Below are 20,857 nucleotides of genomic sequence, written 5' to 3' on the forward strand. Positions count from 1 at the left end.
GTTCACAAGAAATCTAGGTTGTAGCAAGAGGTGATTTTGGTTTTGCTATGAAAACAGAACAAAAGAATAGTTTTTACCTAAAATCTTAAATTGTGTGCAAATCTTAACTACCAGAAGATGAGAGTAATTTAAGAGAAACTACTTAAAACACTTTGTGACATAATTACACTTTYGTGTCCTCTGGCAGTGGGAAGGTACTTTAAAATGTAGATACACTGCAGGCTATTTTACTTTGCTAGAAAGATGTGTGTAACTACACATGTTAGTAGAGCAATAACCACTGTCTTCTTGCAGTAGTTTGAAATTTTTTGCAATTCCTTACACCTCCTGCAAAAGGGACTATTAAGGACAAAGCCTAAATACAGCAAAGTCACCTACCATATCTTGTASATTTTGTAACGGATGAAGCTTTTATAAAAATCAAGCTTTTTGTGATGTTTGTATTGCTTTCCCTGTTCTTGCAATTGTGCAATTTAAATGCAACACTCAAAAGGGGTAAATTCTCTACAGAAACATCTTTCTCTCTCTCCCCATTGGACACAAATACCTACTGTAGTGCACAGGATTGGACAGCAGGCATGCTGTACTCTTGGTCTGTCTTTCTCTTTTAAAAGTGTTAAACAAAATTTTCCACCAAAATATGTTCAGTGTATTTGCAAAGAACTCTAAGGATATTGCCTTCATACATTTAAACAAACCCTGAGTGCAGGTGTAGGTTATACAACATCACCAACGAATGGATAAGTGGACAAGAACAACAAAAGATAATCTGTTTACCCATTCTGATTGCAAAACCCTCCTGCTGTCACTTACTGTCTGCGTAACGCCAAGGTAACCTCAGTGCTGTAACTCTGTATCTGCAGCCCCACATCTGGCAGCCTACCTTGTGTTGATTTAAAATGTTCTGGACATCTTCTGTCAGGCAGTGGTTTGCATGGCTCTGCCTAGTCTTCATGAGTGACACATCTCTGCTCTGAGGTGTGATATCTTTTAAACAAATGCCATATGAGGTGGAAGTTGAGGAGTGAAACATGAGGTCAGTAGCATTGGAAACATGTCTTGCACCGGAAATCCCTGTGAAGGAAAAGGGGATGTGAAGTCAGGAGGGTTTCTCCAAGTACTGCTCACAGTGTGTGAGAAGGGTACCAAGCTAGAAGCTGAAAGCAAGCATCAACAGAGGGGAGGGTATGAGGACATCATTCATCACAAACTGGAGATATGAGATGTGCATGCTCTGTTCTGAGTCAGCTAAAACCAGATCGTTGATGTGGCTACCCATCTGTTATCTGACACAATAAAGACCCCATGAAACATTCATGGATACAATCAGGCTTCATGGTATAAATTCGAGGAAGAATAATTCCTAKTAAAACTCCTTTGGTGCTAGGTTTCTCCATGGATCCTGGGTATGCCCTGAAACATAAGAGCAAGGCAGGGAGTAGCAGGGAATCAGGGAGGAGGGATATCCTTCCTGAAGGTATCTGCCTTCTAAACATCAGGACGTGCTCCTTCTCCAAAGTTCCTGATGCAGTAAAAACTTGGAGAAGATCCCCTTCTGCTTTTAGTCTTAGACCCGTTTAGTCTGAGATACTCAGAGCACATCTATGATGCTCCATCACACACAGCGGTGTTCTGGCTGCTTAATCTCAAAAAGCAGCATTGCCCTCTGCACATTTTTCTGATCTTTTCCTCTCTGTGTGTGTCCCTGCCGTAATTCAATCATTGTCCATTGGACTACATTAGAAACCTGCCTGAAGCTAAGTGATCATTCATTTTGTACTAGTGGATAGACCAGCCTGGGTTATACACTTGTGGGTATCTTGTACAGATCATTGGATTGGAAAGAAGTAATAGCTGAGGCCTTCTTCAGGTAAGTGAAAGAAGCCTTGCTTGATCAAAATGATTTGGAATAGTCAACATGGATTTATGAAAGAGAAATTGTGCTTAGCCAAACTCAGAGCCTTCTACGATGAGAAGAGTGGCTTGGTGCATGAGTGGATGTTCTTTTTCTTTGCCTTAGCCAGGGTTTCAAAACTGTCACCTCTAACATCCTCATAGACAAGCAGAGAAGCATGGGCATGATAACTGGACAATGAGGTGGATTCATAGCTGTGGGAATTGCCAGGCTCAGAGGGTTGTGGTCAGTGGCACAAAGTCCATCTGGAGCTCTGTTACTAGGGGTTTACACAAAGGTTGACTGTTACTACTTAACATCTGTATTAATAACTTAGGCAATGGATGATGGGGCAAACTCAGSAAGTTTGTTGATGGTTCAAAACTGTGAGGAGTGGCTGATACAWTTCAGAGGGACTTGGATGGGCTGGAGAAAAGGGCAGAGAGAAATCCCATTARGCTCAGTAAAGAAAAATACAAAATCCTACACCTGGGGAGGAATAACTTCATGYTCCAGTACAGAGTAGGGGTCAACCAGCTGGAAAACAACATGGCAGAAAAATGCCCTGAGTGTCCTGGTGGACAAGCTGACCATGACCCAGCAATTCTCTCTCATGGCAAAAAAGGCTAGTAGTATACTSTGCTGCATTAGGCAAATAATTCATACACTTCCCCTCTACTCAGCCCTGGTGAGACCACACCTGGCATGCTGAATTCAGTGCTGGGCTCTCCTGGACAAGAAGGTTATGACCTTAATGGACTGGGTCCCATGAAATGTCTGAGAGTTGATTAAGGGACAACAGTAACTGTCACATGAGGAAAGGCAGGGAGAGCTGGGACTTGTTTGGATTGGAGAAGAGAAARCTCAGGGGGAGACTTTTAATTGGATATAAATACATGATGGGACGATATGTAGAAGGCAGAGTCTCTACTGAGAGGTGCCTACTGACAGGATAAGAGGCAGTGGGAACATACTCAAGCACAGGAAATTCTATCTGAAATAACAAACACTTTTTTATTGTGAGGATGGCCAAACACTGCCACAGGTTGCTCAGAGGGGCTCTGGAGTCTCCATCTCTGGAGGTATTCAAAAGCCATGAGGACATGGTCCTGGGTGGCCTGTTCTAGCTGACTCTGCCTTAAGAAGGGTGGCAGAGGATAGACTAKATGGTCTCCAGAGGTCMCTTCCAACCTCAACTGTTATGTGCTTCTGATCCATACTTTCCAAATTGCTATGCACTTAAACAGCACTTTCCTTTTTTAGGAAAGTAAATCAATTCCTGCATGCATTACAGGTAACAGGCAGTGATATTAGACCCTCTYCATGAGCACAAGAATGTCTGTTTCCTATTTCAGACACTGAGTCAGGATGTAGCTTTCAGATATATTTTTTGAAGTTGGACATGAAGACAGCGTGTAAAAAGAACATTTAGTATATGAGACTCAAAGCTGCTTGCTTTATGCAAGGTTGAATCTTAAATTTCTGAGGCTTTGCCATTGCCTGGAGCAGCAGTGCTTGTCCAACCTCCTCACCTGTGAAGGGCTCCTTTGGTCCTGGATAGTCCATGATGTGCCATCTGGATGTAATCACCAAGGCATAACATTCCTCTAGTTCTGTAGAGAGTCAGATGACAAAAGAAAATATTTGGGTACATGAAGGTTAAGATGTCCTTATGTCTAATTTATAGATATAACCAGTTTTTGCCAGTGGAGGTTGATGGGACACATGTAAGCTACATCTGTACTAATAAATGAAATGGTCAAGGGGGCTGACTCACCTGCCAGCTGAATTTGTGTCCATGGGCTGGCTTTGTGCCCTTTTCTYCACAGTRGCTTGTATGGGGCTGTGTTTKGGGTTTGTAATGAGCACAGGGTTGATAATATAGAGATAGTTTTGTTATTGCTGAGCAGAGGTAAGACAGAGCCAAGGCCTTTTCTGCTTCTTWCACTGCCAYGCTGGTGAGGAGGCTGGGATCCATGGGAAGCTGGAAAGAAATACAGCTGGGACCRGTGATTCCAGCTGATCAGAGGATCCAGACCATATGGCATCATGTTCAGGATATAAAGTGGAGGGGAAAAGGAGGAAAGGGTGGGTATTTGGAGTGATGGTGTTTTCCCAARTCACTGATACGAGTGATGGGGTCCTACTGCCCTGGAGATGGCTCAATACCTGCCATGGGTAGCAGTGAAKTAATTCCTTGTTTTGTTTTGCTTGCATGTGTGGCTTTTTCTTTTTCTRTTAAACTGTCTTTATCTCAACCCATGAATTTTCTAGCTTTTGCTCTTCTGATGCTCTCCCTGATCTCATGGATGGGAGTGACCCAGCAGCTGAGTGGGGCTTGGCTGCTGGGTGGGGTAAAACCACAACACCATGCAGGTAAATTCTACCTGCCTCTGACTAGCAGGGCTGCAGCCTGCCTGCCTGTGTGACTCTTGAGCCATGCCTGTGGAGTGCAGGGGAGCTTGAGCAAGGACCACACAGGGAATAAGCTAACCATATGTTTTTTTTTTTGTGCAAATATATGACAGGGCAGACTATTTATGCTTTCCTTAGACTGTATCTGAGCCCCGAATATTTTCTGCTCAATGGATAGGGCTTGGCATCTATTCCATGATTCCAAATAACAAATAATTCCATGGAAATGCCTAGTTAATATTAACAGGCTGTTAGAACAGTGTTGCTCAAGATGTGGCCTGTGCCTATTAATCAGGTTATAGGACATAGTTGGGAAAGTAGTTGGGGCATGAGAAAGACCAGCTACAGATAGATTTATACATCACTTAAGTAGTTGGTGAGAAGGATGTGAATCACTGAGTCCACCTRGAACAGGACYATGGAGCAGAACAGTTGCAAATACTGCTGCATAGYGAAGTCTGTAGGAAACGCTGGGGCTTTCCTTGCATCCTGCATAGTCAAGGATGTTAGAGAGGTAGCCCTGTGAGAGGCCTGAGTCATCCCAGGAGAAGCACCTATCTGTTCTGTGTGACTCCTGAGAGGGCTGGGCAGGCCTCACCCTGCTGTCAAGGAGCACAGTGACATGGCTGCACCGGTCTGGTTGTCCTGCGTGCAATGCTGCTGTGTTTAGAGTGCTCACCCAGAAAGCCACAGACTTAATTCAGTTGGATGCTCAGCCACTAACAGCCACCCCACGGGAGGAGCCACCAGGCATGGACAAGGCTCCCCCTGGGSCAGGGCATGTGCATGCTGGTGACTGGAGTTTACTTGCTAGGGAACCTCTTCTGAGCATCCCATATTCTCCTCTACTCTATCAGGGACTGTTTGAATTCTGACCCAACTCCCCATGCCTGCTTGGTAGGTGAAGTCTGTTCTTTCTACTATGCCTGCTTCCTAGTTAACATTGAATTTTGTGAGAAAATAAGTCAATTGGACCAGAGAGCCAATATTGCCTCTCTGGTGGATGTGGATGCTTAGGGAAAGAGCATAAGGAACAACTGTTACAAAACGATCATTCCCTGACTTATTTACCCCCTTCCAGCAGTCTGTGGTTTGTGGATTTCCTTGGACAGAGATGGCACCCAGGCAATGAATGCTCTAAGCAGAGCACTGAATATTAAGCCACATAATAGCAATTATAGTAATGACAATGATGATGATGCCACTCACTAAGTACTAGCTGCATCTTTTCCATTAATTGTGGTTGATATTTTGGCCTTATCTTGCAATGATTGGCTCTACAATTTATTTAGATGATTCAATCATGTTTAATCCCCAGACACCTGTTTTCCAGGAGAACAATTTCTAACTTACTTTGTCTGCCTCATTATAAAAAACATTCTATTWTTCTGATAATTGCCCTTTGGCCTCGGCCATCTCTTGCTCTGTTTTATGCATTTTGAGATTAGGAAGGAAAAATATTCACACAGCACAATGTGTARTTTACAGAGGTTTACAAATATTTGCTCTTTCGTTCTCTATGGTAGCAAAGTCCAACAAAAAGAATGGAGAATTTCCATCCTTTCTCTGTACAGAGATCCTTTGAAAATTATGTTAAGGAATTGGTTTAGGTACTCTGTGTGGAGATTATGTGTATGTACACTCTCAGAGGCAGCAGCACATCTGTRTTGGGTCTGACTGAGATAAAGGTCATTTTTCTTAGCAGCCCTCACAGTGCTGTGCTTTGCATTGGTAACTGGAAGGGTGTTTAAACACCAGTGTTTTGGCTACTGCTGAGCAGCACTGTCCTCTAACATTCATTCCCCCCACATCAAAGGGCTAGGAGTGAACAAGATTCTGGGAGGGGACACAACTGACCCAAACTAACCAGAGGAATATTCCATACCCTATGACATCAGCTCAGATATAAAAGCTAAGGGAGAGGGGAAATGGGGTGGGTGGCATTTATTATGCTACAGTGTTTTTCTTTTGGAGCTCCATGTGCTGAAGTCCTTCTTCCTGAAAGTGTCTGAACGCGGCTCACTGATGGGAAGTAGAGATTGACTTTTCCCTTTGCTTATGTGCATGCAAACTTCCACTTTTTTTTTTTTTTTTTTTTTTTTTTTTTTTAAAATTTTTTTTTTTTTTTTTTTTTTTGCTTTAGTAAATGGTCTTATGTCAACGTATGAGTTGTTTTCCATCTTATTTTCTCTCCCCTGTCCCGCTGAGAAAGAGGAGTGATAGTGTGGCTTAGTGGGCACCTGGTGGCCAGCCAAGGTCAACCCACTGCAGTCTTTTTCTTGGTGCCCAAATGTCAGGCAAGACAAAAGCAGTTATTTATTGCATGCTATAGTAAACAGTAAATAGTAGTTTCCGAATAGCAAGCTCCTGTGCAGGACACTGAGTTTGTCAGCTGCACTGCTTATCTCTTCATTTTGCAGAGTTTGGTAATGTGCTAACATAAACAAGGGCTCTATGCTTTGCCCTTGCACTGATGGCCTTGCTGTGGYGGGGGAGCTGTCTTCTGTGTCCCATGAGGGAATGTGCCTCCTTCTCCCTGCCTGAGATTGATGTGAGTGCTTCTAGAATGCAGTCTCTCATGGTCTTTGCTCATCCTTATGCAAGCTGCTTAATATTGTTAATAATACTAACTAATACTGTTAGGTATGCTTTGGAGTTCACGGAATCTAGCATCATCCTGATGTAAGAGGAAACAAACTTAYATGAGGAGATACTGAAATCTGCCCTGAGGCATCCAGTTCTTGGGTGGCAGGATTTGTGGAAGGATTTGGGCAGGTTTTTAGGGCGGTTATCACCTCCCATTGCCTAGGACTGCCCAAGAAGCACCACCATATAACCTCCACTTTCTGAGAAGTCCCCTGTCCACAGGGGTCTGATAAAATCTTTGAAGCTAAGCCCTTCTTGAAAAACAGAAAGTGAGCACTATTGCTATTGGTGGATAGCCTGTTGCTTCCCTTCCAACCTGAGTTCCTCTGGGGTTGGGCATTGCTGGTTTGAGCACTGACTGGACCTACACAGGTCTCTTGGTGCTCTCCTTTGTGTGGAGAGGTRTGTGCTGAGATATTTGGGAGGTCAAATGTGGGAGGAGTCTGGAGCTCACACCCTTGTAAAAGACCATAAATGAGCAAGGGTCTGATGCCTCAACCCATCTTGGGAAAAATTGTCACCATGAATGGACTTTTATCGCATCTGATCTAGACAAACCCTTGCTCTAAGTCTGCAAAAGCCTAAGTTCGCGTTAGGATCAGCAGCATGAGCAATGTAAAGCTTCACCTGCTGTCCCATGGCTCACAGCCATCAGAACAGTGAGCATTGGTCATGCTGGACACAGCTGCTTCCCAGCCTTGCACCAAGTCCTGATGTTTYGACTGGATCCATTGCTATTCAACCTCAGAGATGCTTCATTCTTTTTTTGGTTTCCATCTGCCACACAGAAAGAAGCAGAGCAAGGATTTCATGAGAAGAAGGAATTGCTAGGCTTCCTTARCCTAGGAAAGGGTTGCCAGCTGCATGCCCAAAACCGGTTCCAAGGTAGCCAGACACAGAGAAGTTCCTGCCTGCCTCACAGTGTGCCAAAGCTAATGAGGTAAGAATATGAAAGCATTCCTTGGCAATCACTTGATAGAAGGAGTGGCTCAAAATTAGAGGATTTTTTTTCTTAAGTTTTTTTTTAAAGATAAAATTCTGCAAACACAGAAAGGYCTTCCATCCCAAATTACATGCCAGCCTTATCTCACCTGGAACATCAGGTTTCATAGACACTGCTAAAATCTCCCTTCTATCTAGATCTTCTCTGACTTTCCTCCTCTCACTTTTTCTGACTTTTTTTTTGTTCTGCTCAATCTTAGGTTGCCTACTGACTATCTCCTCACTTTATTAGGTGGGTTAACCCTTTGGTGGATTATTCTCAGCTTCTCACCACTCCTGTATGTCCGGTTGGTCTCTGTTTCAGCTGTCTATTCTCCTGTTTCTGAGTAGAAGCAGAATTTCCTTTGCCTGTCTTCTTGCAGACAATTTACAACTCATTCTCTAGGCCAGACCTGCCTTCTTCTGCCCACACTGAAATCTGAGTGGCCAKATAAACTGAGCTTGGACAAACAGGAGCTCCTTAGCACCTCCCTCTTTACCTTCTTCCTTTTCTTTTTCGATAACCATGAACAAAAAAGCCCCACATATCAGCTTGTAGTTTGTGCACACAGTGCTTAAGTCTAGGCTGTCTAAGCCTTGCAGAGTCTTCCTTCATTGTGTTAAATAAAGAGACATTTTTAGAGAGCTATTTTGTGGCTCATGCCTGTGTCTGGCTTCCCAGGTTTTTTGTGTCTCTTCCACCACCTGGGCAGAGGAAGAAGGCACAGCCTCGCACTTTGCATCCTTTGGGTGCAGGGCTGCTGATATGGAGCTGCAGAGGGGCAAAATCAGGAGGCAGAGCTTACTCAGGAGCAAAAGAAGCAGTCAGTCAGACAGGAGACTCAACCAYGGAGATTTGCTATCTGAGGAGAGGAGGGGGCAGGCAGGGTGTGGTTCTGAAGGAGAGTGTAAGGCTGGCAGAGTGGAAGTAATGCTGAAGCTAGTAACCTKTTTCCCTGGAAAACATCCTTGCAGTTCTCTTGACTAGGTTTAGCTTTGCTTCTTGGAGCTGGCAGGGCTCCTTGGAGCACTAGGACAGAGAAGCTGGGATATGCTGGATACATGTGATTCAGATGTTTTCCCCATTCCTATCCCCACAGAAATCATTAGGCAAGTACAAAAGTGGGAACTTGGTGTTATGTCAGTGTTTCCTGCCCCACTGAAAGAGTTGTTGAAAGTAGCTGCTAAATCACCAGCTCCTGTTGTAGGGCCTGTGATAGGTGCTGATCTCCAGCTGGAGGAATGCCATGGAGACACTGCACCAGTGGTCAGCGATTTCAGCACGGTCTGTAATGCCTGCTTGGAGGCACATACCACCTGTGGTGTCCCAGCACACAGCCCATAGGGGCAGAGAAATTTCAATCTGGCTGATTTTGAGCCAGCAGGCTCCACTAGAAAAAGTTGTTTACAAGGAAGTAGTAGGACAGACCATGTTTATACAAATGCTCTGTATTTGTAGGAAATGGGTGTGCAAGGCTGTCAGTGTATCACCTCTCTCAAACTCTAGGCACAGCCAAGGAAAAATTGTAAAGACAGTGCAGTTCAGTGATAAATTTTATCACAATATTTACACTTTAATGGCAATTAGAGTATCAGACTCACCACCTCCATCATCCTGCAGGCACTTCTAGACCAGCATTGTGCCTTTGGTTGCCATATGTCAGCTGTGAGGTGTTGTAGGATGTCATTACAACAGCAAATGTGCTTGGCACCAAAATTTTGACACACTGCAAAAGTCTGTTGGCTGCATTAGGACAAAAGGAGATAAAATCCCCCTTTCAGGAYGAAAGCAGAGCTGGAAACAGAAAAACATTTTGCTGATGTCCTGACAGCTGGTGTGCCTGGCAGATGATTCCCTCTGGACAGTGTGGTCCTGGAGGAAATGTTCCTCTCTACTGAGAACAGCTTGCTGTAGTATATCTTGAAAACTAATACAGAGCTTTGTACAAACATATGAGTACAGAAGGCACTCAGTGAGAAACACAGCAGCCTGCAGCGATTTTCCCTGGATACTCTTGTTGCACAGTTGTAATCCTCTGAGTTTCCTTTCTGCTCTGTGGATTTTGATCTTCCTAGGTAGGATGAGAAATGTTTTCTCTTAGTACTGTGTTGGTGTTCAGGGCAAGCATCACACTTCATCAGTTGCAGGCAAGGCCAAACATGCTACATTTCTGGAAGCCAGAGTCACAGCTGGAGGGACTGAAGTGGGGGTGCCTGGCTACCTTCTCCCATCCTAACCATGCCACCATTTGAGTCCCTGTGGCCTGAGTGGAAATGGTCAGACACTGATGACACCACATGTGCTGGGATGAGTGGGAAGTGGAAAGTCAGAAAGAATTTCCAGGGACATGTGGGCACTCCCTCCTGGAGCTCTTCTTTTCACATGCATCTCTGGAAATGGCTGCATCCCTCCCCCACAAGAAGCTGTGGGATGTGTGCCAGTCAGGCTGCACTGGAAGCAAAGGGAAAAAGACAAAAATCTGAAATATGTTGGTTTGTACCATTCTCTGAGGAGGCCTGGACAGATTTTTTTAAAACAGTGAATGACGTTTGTTGTCTAGAAATGATTATTTTAAGAGCAAGAGCTAACTGCATTTGAAAGGGGAATTCACCTCTTCACCTCACATGATTGTTCAGGATGTGTGACGTCCGGAAACACTGGGATGTTACACATTTTCATTCATGGCAGTTTCACTCTCAGCAATTGTGAGGCTGAACCAAATGTAGGAAAGGGACAGGCTGGTCTGGACTGCCCTTTAAACACACAGAGAGGTTTGCCCTGCTTGTAGGGCATCTACACAGCACATGTGCCTGCAGGGGTCCCAGCTGGGGTGTCCCCGGCAGCCCCAACACTGGCTTCAGCTGCCCTTTGCCTCTTCCCAGTGGGAATGCAGCAGGGACGGAGTGGAATCACCTCTGCTCTGCTCTGTGACCCCACTGGGAGGAGTTCTTGGGATAAAATCACAAGTAGCAACTTGGACATAAATCCACAGAGGATGTGGACCTGGAACAGCGCTGTGGCTCTGGCTCCTTTCCCCTTTTATTCCACCGAGAASAGCTGTTTTCTCTCCCATCTCACCGCGATGCCTCTTACCTTAGGAGGACACCTAGGGCCGGCCCTGYGCTTAGCAATGAGCTTTGTCCGACCTCATCCCCGTGCCTTGAGCACACCCCAGCGAGGACCCTGCCTGCTTTTCTGCTCTCTGTGCCAAGGTTTTGCTAGCAATGGTCACACTGCCGAAACCCAGCGATCACAATGGAGTTTTTAGTGCTTCTCTCTGGTTCACCCTGCTGGGCTCAGAAACTACAGGCACAAGTGGTTTGTGCTCAGTGGTCCAATTTGTGTCTGGGACAGAGCACAACAGCCMCATCTCCTGCCCTCCATAGTCGGGGGGCTCTGGGGAGCTGGCTGCCAGCTTGGCCTGCCTTCAGGAACATCCCATGCCATCCGCTGTCCTACTGCTCTTTAAAATCAGGTTCCCTTAGCTGATGCCAGCGAGATGAGTAAYACACAGAACACAGCAAAGTGAGATGAACGGTAGGAAATGTGGGTGACACCAAGCCTTGCTTCCCCTCAGTAGAGAGGTAATTTTGTTTTTTTCTGGAAGGCTTTCCTGTTTTTCATTCAGCAGCTGTGTGACGGTCTCTGGGCAAGGAGTCCCAGTCCCTTACGTGCCAAGAAAAACACTCTTAAGTTCTTGGCCTCTGAATGCCCATGTTGTGAGTAAGCTGGCAAGGATTAGATGTCCAGCTCTGCCTGTGCATGCACRGATGGGAACAGACAGGAAGAAGTATAACCCAACCTAGAAAATGGTTGAAGGGAAAGAAGAAACCTGACTGAAAAATGCYGGAGAGCTTGAGGTCATTTTGGCACAGACGCTTTCACAGCACAAAGAGTAGGGAGAAAATGGAACCTCTCAGAGATGGTAATAGGCTTCTGTCCTTCATTCTTTCCTCCCCCCTGCCCCCAGCTGACTCTTCTGAACATGACCTGCCAGAGCAACCCACAGCAAGCAACTCCTCACTGCCACACAGACTGGCTGTAGTCAARGCACTGATAGTAAGGTACTCCTTAAGATCTTTCATCAAAATCTGTACCATCATCCTGTACCATCTGAGAAAAATCTGCTTACTTGTGATCTAATTGCGTTTAATGGGAGCTTGGACTTTTTCCAGAGTAAAAACAATTGTTGTTGCTTAAATATTTTATAAACTAGAATTTTTCTGGCCAGAACACAAACTTTTACAAGTCAATGATGAGGAGCCATCATGCACAAACACTTCTTTTGAGCAGTGTGGCTTTGGGTATTAACTTTCTTTCACTGGGAAGTGAAGGAAATGTCAGTTTTTGCTTTCTTCCTGTCACCATGATTTTAGTTTTCCCTTTGTGTCATGTCACAGGGGTGTAACTTTGGAGTAACTTTGAGATACGTAATTCAGTGGCTAAATTAACATTGTTTTCTAAGACTGAGAAAATAATTTACAGCCATTTCTTTCTTTAGTATCTTGCCCAGTTGTTCAGTTTGTAGCCAGCATTTACAGACAGTTATGCTTCTCTTTTGGAAAGGTGTTGCTGTGTTCAAAGGCAAACGAGATCTGCCATCTCTATGCCCTTGGAGCAAGGATGGCAGGGTGAGYGGTGCAGGCAGCAGAACTCCCCACAGGGAGTGGTCCCTGCAGGGTGCTCTGTGGGGCTGCTGCCAGCACCTGGAATCTGCCAGTGGCTCTGGCCTGGTATGATGCTAGTGGAGACCTCGTTATTTCTGTTCAGAATGGTGGTCCTGAAGAAGGACCCACAAACCTCCAAAAGTGGAGTCTGGCTCAGCAGCACTGCCTGCAGCTCTGCAGGATTCAGGGCTACCYACCTTACAGCCTTTGCACTCCCCTAGTTTACACAGCCTAGTTGGTAGGGCGTAAATAAAATAAATCAGGCACATTTTCAGGAAACAATCTCCCACATGACTTGCCAATATGGTGGGAATAAATATTTGATGAAGTCCTATCAGRAACCAGGTGGGCTTCTCTTTGTAAATGTGCTCACGCTGGGGCAGTCACGCCTAAGCAGCGCCGTAGGCTGCAGGCAAAGCAGTTGGAGCAGAGAATGTCTGGGGCTCACAGCTACACAAGTTGTGGAAACTTGCATTTACTGCTGCCACTGCTGTGCAGAGTGAATCCTCAGACTTGAGAGGGAATGGGCAGAGAACACTGTAGCCTGCAAAGCATTCCTGACTTTTACCTGTCTAGGGGAATCTCACAAGAAGGAATGTCCCATTTCTAGGGAAGTCATATTCCAGGGAACATTGTATTGGATTTGCATGGCCAGGTTTTGGTATTGGGGGCGCTACAGGGATGGCTTCTKTGAGAAGCTGCTTGAAGTTTCCCCCATGTGCCACAGAATAAGCACCCGATGGCTCCACGATTGACCTGCCGCTGGCCCAGGCTGATCCCATCAGTAACAGCGGTAGCACTTCTGAGATAGTGTATTTAAGAAGCAGAGAAAAACCTGCACAACAGCACTCAGCTGGAAGTGGGGAGTGAGAATATGTGTGAGAGAAACAACTCTGGAAACATCAAGGTCAGAGAAGAAGGAGGGGGAGGTGGTGTTCCAGGTGCCAGAGCTGAGAYTCCCCTGCAGCCCCYGGTGCAGCTCACAGTGGGGCARCTGTGCCCCTGCAGCCCATGGAGGACCATGGGGATGCAGAGATCCACCTRCAGCCCTCTGAAGAACCCACAGTGAAGCACATGGATGTCCAAAGGAGGCTGAGGTCCCGTGGGAAACGCACAACTGCACAGGGTCCTGGCAGGACCTGTGGGGGCCTGKGGAGAGAGGAACCCAGGYTGGAGCARGTTAGCTGGCAGGACTTGTGACCCCACAGGTGACMCATGCTGGAGCAGTCAGCTTTAAGGGTTGGTTTTTATTTCTCATTACCATACTCTGCTTTGGTAATTGATTTTTATGTGCTGCTACAAGCCGATGAGCTGGGGGGGTGTCACTGGCTTCCCAGTACACACTCCAGTTCATTGGAACTCTACTGGTGTATGTGCTGCTGCTCTTAAGTTCAGAAGGAGCCCAGAGATAAACCAAGACATTGCTCCTGAGAGGAGGTGATGTAAGTTCWGAGGCATCGCATTGCATTTATGTTTCATGCAACTATGTGTAGGAGAAAAGGAGAAAGGTTTGGAACCAGAAGGCTGGGGCACTGCATCTTGCTTTTAAGATAAACATCGTATTTCACACTAAACTTGAGGGCTCTGTGGATTAGCAGAGTGGAGCAGAAGTCTGTGGGTTTTAGCCCCAGTGGCAGAGAGAGGTTTGAGTTCTGCTGCTGCCATCTCCAGGGCTTTTCTCAGTGGCTGCAGGAAGCACCACCGAGACACACCAAGGACAAGCACCCACACATCAGAACCCAGGGAGATCTCAATAATGATCTGTAGCCATCAGGAAAAGCTGTGCTGTGGCACTCACAGGAGCTTGAGGTTCTCTGAGTTCTTTCACCCAGGACACACTGAAGTTGTTTTGGCCTTCAATAGAAGGTACAGATATCACTTCAAGTTTTTCCTCAGTGAAGTGATGGAAAAAAGCAATGGAAATACATTGTGCAGTTGTACCTGTGTAGGGAGTGCTGTGAGCAGCAGGGCCAAGAGGCTGCATCCAAGCTAGAAAAATCTGAGGTTGGATACTCTTATTGTGGATTACCACCCTAAATTTGCCATCTGCAGCCCCTGGAGCTCTCTGTCTAAGCTTTAAGCAGCCATGCCTCCTATCACAGCCAGGCCCATCCAGCACCAAATCCTTGCACCTGCACCTTGTACCTCTGACAGAGTAAGCCCATGGCTCCAGCACATTTCCAGAAAAAAAAAAAATCAGGTTTTGCAGAGGGGTTTTCACTTCTTTGGAACTGAATAACTTTAAGAGAGCTTCCCTTTGCCTCCTTGCCCCGTCTTCCTCCCCATTTTCTTCTGCAGAATTCAAAATGCACTTGGTTATCTTGTCATCCTTTGGGATGTGTAGGTTATTTTGTCAGTACAAAATTTTGATATGATGCTTTACATACAAAAAGGCTAAGTGCCACTTTGGCCACATCTGAAGAACAGGGGATGCAGGAAGTGGCTGTCATGGGGGAATATCCAGAGGTGCCAGCCTCCACTTCCACCTGACCTTCTGTATGGCAAGGATATCATAGTTCAATTCTTAATTTGCAGCTCACTGAATTCTGATAGAAAAAAAACATAAAGCACATGTAGTTAGAGGGAGAAACCCAATATCCCATCTTTTTGCTCACAGTGATGCTGTGCAGGAGGGCACATGAGGGAACCTGGGAAGTGACCCCGCTGTGGAGGACAGCTCCTGGCTGCAATGGCCTCCCCTCCCCTCCCAGCAGCCTGCATGGTGCTTCACTGTGCACATGTGGCTGGAACAGTGGCACTGACCCACAGCAGCAAGGCCATCACTGTCTCCCACTCTGGCTCTTGGAAAGGGATTGCAGAAGTACTTTCTGCTGAAACCCAGCTCACACTATCCAGGTAACTGCTGCAATAACCTCAGCTGTCACTGCTCYTGTGACCACTTCCATGTGTAGCAGGAGGTGCCTCTCCCAATTTGCTGCAAAACCACATCAKCACACCAAATATAATCCACTTAAAAACAGTAAAAAACCCAAAACACAACCTGCAAACAAAAGGTCATTTTTCAAGAAACTTCAGTACACCTTCCACAGGCTGCATGCTGCTTATTTGACAAGAGGTCAGGTTGCTTTTACAGGACCAAGGTACTGTATGAAGCTCGTCCTGAATCACTCCAAAAAGGTAGGCTGCTTGCATAAAAGGAGACACATTTTAAGGATGTAGGTCATGATAAAAGCATGGCTATAATAATTCAGAAATAAAGACACTTGTGCATAAATAGTCTGACTTCAAGCGAAAACTGGCATCAGTGTACTGTTCATAGCATCAAGACCTCTGGAAATCACAATGGGATCTCCTAGCTGAAAACAGAGTGGAAGGCATGAAGCTTGCAACTGACACTGAACTGGGGCCAACACAATGATCACACAAAGTGCCACGACTGATGCATGACTAAAGTCTTTGGGCAAGGAATCAATCACAATTCACCTCAGGTGCCTGATGCTTCTTTCTCTCCCTTTGATCACATGGTTGTTGGAAAGGTCATTTTCTCCATGAAAGAACTTTAAGACTGCAGGACAGAAAGTCCAGAATTCACAGACCAAAGGAGTTTCTCATGCTTTATGCAAAAGGTCAACCAGGGCTTGAGGCTTAGACTGGGGATTGCTTCTCTACTTCAGAGTGGGCACAGATACAACAGAGCCACCTCTATGTTCAAAAATAGTGTCAAAGCTAGCCCCTCTCCCTGAACCGACTCTGGTTTGCCCTGTGAGAGCCTTCAGCACCCTGCAAAGAACAGGCTGGATCACATACCTCAACTCTCCCCCTAGTGAATACAAGCTGCTTAGACACTGCAACCATGCATGTCTCAAAAAACAGCAGCAGCTCTRTGTTTGATCTCACTCATCCCTTCTGGAAACATGCACACAAGAAGGCGCAAGRCAACTTCCAGCCACAACTTTTGAGGAATTATCACAAAATGTTCTCTCACTTAAGAGGACACAAAGTCAGCCAGAAGGGTAATTCAATGTCATCTGAAAGGGAGTAAGGATATGGATTGATGCAGTACCAGCAGAAAAGCATTCCAACTATTTTTAGGGGTCTTCCAAGCCGAGTGTCTCTTGCTGTGCAATCAGAAAGATGCTGCCTTGACAACAGCAAGGACTTCTTTGCTGTAGGAGTGGCAGAACATTTGCCTGAGTCCTGAGAAGCTCTGCTGTGAACAAAGTGAGTTGTACTTGCAGGTATGCAACTCCTCCTTTTTTGAATTTGAAATGTGAGTTCAAGTCATGCAAGTGACCAACACATACTGCAAATTTTATTTTTATTTCCTTATTACAGAAACTAAATTAGCATATGTCTACACCTTAATTAAAACAAATTCACCACTGCAGAAAAAGAGCATTCTTTTTATTCTCTAAAGCACACCTGTGAACACAGAACAAAGTGTAATTCAGTACATAAAAGCTTCTTCTTAGTGCACCTCTCATTGAAGTTTCTCCATTAGTTCTTTTTAAAAAATCATTACATCTTAGGTATTTATATTTGCTTGCATTAAGCTTTGCATCTTCTACCCCTAATGCAATTCACTTCTAGAAATCAGTTAAGAAGCTAAATCAAAAAGGCCCCTTAAGTTTGCTTTATTTACAGATGAAATGGCTGAATTTAAATACTTTACAGTCACTCCCAGCACCAGCTTCCAATTCGAAGGATTAGTGTAGTGCATTCCAAAATTTCTCTTTATAACTTTCCTAGAGGCGATTAAGTTGTCCATAACTACAGCTACACAGGTAACCCCAGCCACCTACATAAATTACCCTATAGGAAATAAACATTCTGACAAAAATATTAATAATTAACAAAATGACAAAATGAGAAACTCAATCTTTATGAAGATTGGACAGGAGTTTGGTTTTGCGCTGCAGTCATTTTTGATTATGGGAACATCAGCAATGTGAGAGAAGAGCAGTCAAGCAGGGTGAAGTCCAGAGCAGGTCTCTGGTTCCTGTGTGAAGAGAGCTGCACATTCAGCTCTCATTATCTCCTCTATTTTAACACATCTCCCTTTACTACTTTTTTTTTGTGAAATCGTCAGGCAAATTTCTGAATTGAGACAGCATATAGATTATTTCACAGGGGAAAAAAAATAACTGCAGGCAGGCTGACTGGCATTATCTGAGTAAAGACAGATCTGCTCCTCTGAGTTTTATAGTTTACAAGTGGATGCAGATCTTGTGCAACTGAGAAACTGCTGTAAAGATTAACAACTGGGATGCACATATATCTTTCTGTTATTACATACTTTCAAAGCCCAAATGGAAGGAACAAGTARCTGTGATTCAGGTAGATCCAGAAGAATTTTTTTTTCTTACACAATAAGGTAAATTACTTAGCACATTCCAGGTTAAAAAAATTACAGTAAACATTCAGTAACTGGAATGCAAATAATGTACAAGTACCATTACATTTACAAAGCTGTTCAGGACAATTTTTCTTTCTATATTAAGCATAAAAAAGTTACAAGCTAATTCACAATAACTTTAGTTACAATGTTATTAAAATACATTGATGTTAATCATAAAAATATTTTACTATTTACATGTATATTGTATAAACCTTAACAATAAGAATATGCCTATTTTAGGATGCCTTAAACGAATATTTAGGCAGATTGGCCCATTTTATAGTGCAGTATCCCTGTTTTGGTCTTCACACCATGAAACTATACCAGATTCACAGTATCTTTACTAGTGCTTTGCTAAAAGGCTTAAACTTTTTATTACTTAAGAAGCATTCACTCATTCATTACAAAGAGTCAGTTTTGTTTCCACTTTGTTTCTTATTAAATCCCGCCCCCAATAGTTCAGGACACTCTGCCTGGCCTTGTGCGATTTGGTTGCATTTCCACATAAGGCTGTAATTAATCTCATCAGTTATCACACTATCTTGCTTGTAGTCTGGATGCTGTGCGATAAATTCCCTCATCCATCGAGCAACTGTCATCAACTCTCCTGTGGGCAAGAGGAAGTGAAATTTCACAGTTTATATAGCTAGTTTAGCAGTACAATGCCTAGAAGTCTGTGCACTATACACACAATTAATTAATAAATAGTAACATGCTGCTACACATTTTGGTTTTCAAATATGGCTACACTGCAGGCATAATTAAGCTGACGTATCACTGATGGTCTAAAAACCACTTATCTGGTGTGATTTTCAAATTTTCCCATGTTCCAACATAGTGCAGAGAGAAGTAGCTACTGGAACAGGTGCTACCAACAGATTGTATAGCAGAAGTTCTTAAACATTTCATTTAAGAGAGAATCTGGCTGAGATGAACCAACAGACACCTCTACACTACTACATTTATATAAAATAATTTTGTAGTTGATCCATACAACTGAGCTGCTAGCTTTGATCAGTCTGCCTTGGCTTACTATACTTTCTTCCCCTGGCAGCTATTCTGGCAAAAAATAGGCAGGTTCCCAATTATACCAACTTCTGGTTTGTAGAGTGCCTCTGCTTTGCTACACAGTTCTTGGGGTGGTCAGCAGGTCCCTAAGGGTCCCCAGCACCGCTATACACGATCACTGAATGACACACACCACTTAGAGGAGACTGGTATCCCTATGAAGCAGCTGGGGGCTGGCTGGACAAYAGTGTCCAGGCCACTGAATCTTGCTCCTGAATGCAGCATGTGCAAGCTTAACTACTACAAGTTYAAGGTAACTCTGACATTAAGATGGGCTGATGGGATGCTTGAAGCGCCTAGAAAAACTTCCTTGGCTAGCTACCAGAACATCAGCTTCTGTGTGAGCGTGGAAAGAGTCAAAGGCTTCCACTACAGAAGTCTTTGGTTTGAGAACATTAGAAAAAGCAAAAGGATCAAGTTAGGGAAAGCATGGAGGAACACACAAATAAAAAGTAAAAAGCGACCAAAACTGTTTAAAAATACCCTAGCAATGTTTTTGAACAGATGTACATGAAGGCAAATCAGAAAAATTGCAAGCAGTACAGGAAAGAAAAACMGAATAAAAAAGGTTATTAGAAATAAAAATGTCCTTCAAAAACCAAAAGTAATGTTTTAAAGGAATGAAGCCAGAGTTTACACTTCATAAGAGGGCAGGAAAAAAATTACCCAAGAGGTTTTATTTGTTGAAGGCACTAAAAATTCAACATGAAAACTTTCTCACACCAACAAGTAGAAGGGAGCCTGCAAGAAAGTCAGCAGAGTCAGGAGAGGAGCCGAGCTTAAAAAAAGACACTTTTGAACTGAAAGCTGCGCAGGTTGTCAGTGCTGGAGGAGCCAGGGAGCTGCCCAGTGCACACCAACACAGACACCTAGTGGCCAGGCACGGCAGTCACTCTCATTCCTTGTCCCGGTGTACCCTGCAGACCTTCACTGTGAGCACAGCCTGCAGCTCTCAAAAGCACATACTGCGATACAGCACCACACACAAAAGATGTGAGAACACTTCCAGGCAAGGAGAGACAAGACAAAGGGAACTGCAAGTTCAAAGCAACAATATAATGGAGAAGTCTGCAGACCTGTAAATGCTGATGACAAGTGAGTAGACAAATATGATCCTACAACACAGGAACTAGAAGGCATATCACAGAGTAACTGAAGAGCATTTAAAACTGAAAAACTACAGAATTACTTTTTTTGAAGAGTGCATAATAGAACTGTCATTTCTTATTGTATGACTTTAGGGGGACCAAAAGTGTAACTGCTTTGAGAAAGGTAATGCAAAGGTCATGGAAATCACATCTATGAATGCTCATCAAGCACTGTGATTACTGCACCCCAGGCAGCCGGGAGCCAGGAGAGCATACCAGGACAAGGACCACTTGATGCTGCTACCTCTGTACTGCTTTCATTAATATTTGGTGGTGGTCAGCAGCTGCTGCCTGCCTAGCAGATCTGCAGTCTCACTGAGTGGTGACAGTCACACACCAGCTAGACAAGAGACCAGGAGGGTAATACTTTGCGGTGCTGCAGCAGATGTGATTGATGCTCACATGAATCATGCTGGGCCAAGGTTACAGCCACAGCAGCTAAGGTGTCAGTGGTTTTAACTCAAGACTGCTGTGTTCACCATTTGAGAAATCTGAAAAATGGCCACTTTTTGTGGATATGACTCATGCTAGACAAGCTGCACATCAGAAATATCTGATTTCAGGTTAAGAGTAAACTGGAATAAGCCAAAGCTCACAGCTGAGAAACATCATGGCACAATAATACAATACCTAATGCATTTTATTCTGTGAATTCTAGTTCTTAAGAAAACCTAATTT

At 44.3% G+C, this 20,857-nt stretch overlaps 1 protein-coding gene and 1 long non-coding RNA gene across 3 annotated transcripts in view; one reads left to right on the forward strand and one right to left on the reverse strand.

The window, feature by feature from the left end:
- Positions 1-5,052: 5,052 nt before the first annotated feature.
- Positions 5,053-12,156, forward strand: LOC130577102 (uncharacterized). 2 transcript variants are annotated; one of them, XR_008965733.1, is made up of 3 exons: positions 5,053-5,101; positions 7,744-7,895; positions 11,908-12,156. It is a non-coding gene; the product is annotated as an uncharacterized LOC130577102 (long non-coding RNA). The 2 variants fall into 2 exon arrangements; XR_008965732.1 differs by lacking the exon at positions 5,053-5,101 and adding an exon at positions 6,737-6,860.
- A 4,710-nt stretch (positions 12,157-16,866) lies between these two features.
- The window catches only part of GCLC (glutamate-cysteine ligase catalytic subunit), a 36,221-nt gene continuing 32,230 nt past the window's right edge, over positions 16,867-20,857 (reverse strand). The window contains exon 16 of the mRNA XM_057372206.1: positions 16,867-18,570. Within this exon, the coding sequence (XP_057228189.1) occupies positions 18,365-18,570 (206 nt within the window). The 3' untranslated portion in view covers positions 16,867-18,364. The remainder of the gene's footprint in view (positions 18,571-20,857) is intronic.

The sequence above is a fragment of the Malurus melanocephalus genome, unplaced genomic scaffold (assembly GCF_030028575.1).
Source record: "Malurus melanocephalus ecotype Western Australia unplaced genomic scaffold, MMel_1.1 scaffold_166, whole genome shotgun sequence".
Classification (NCBI taxonomy): domain Eukaryota; kingdom Metazoa; phylum Chordata; class Aves; order Passeriformes; family Maluridae; genus Malurus; species Malurus melanocephalus.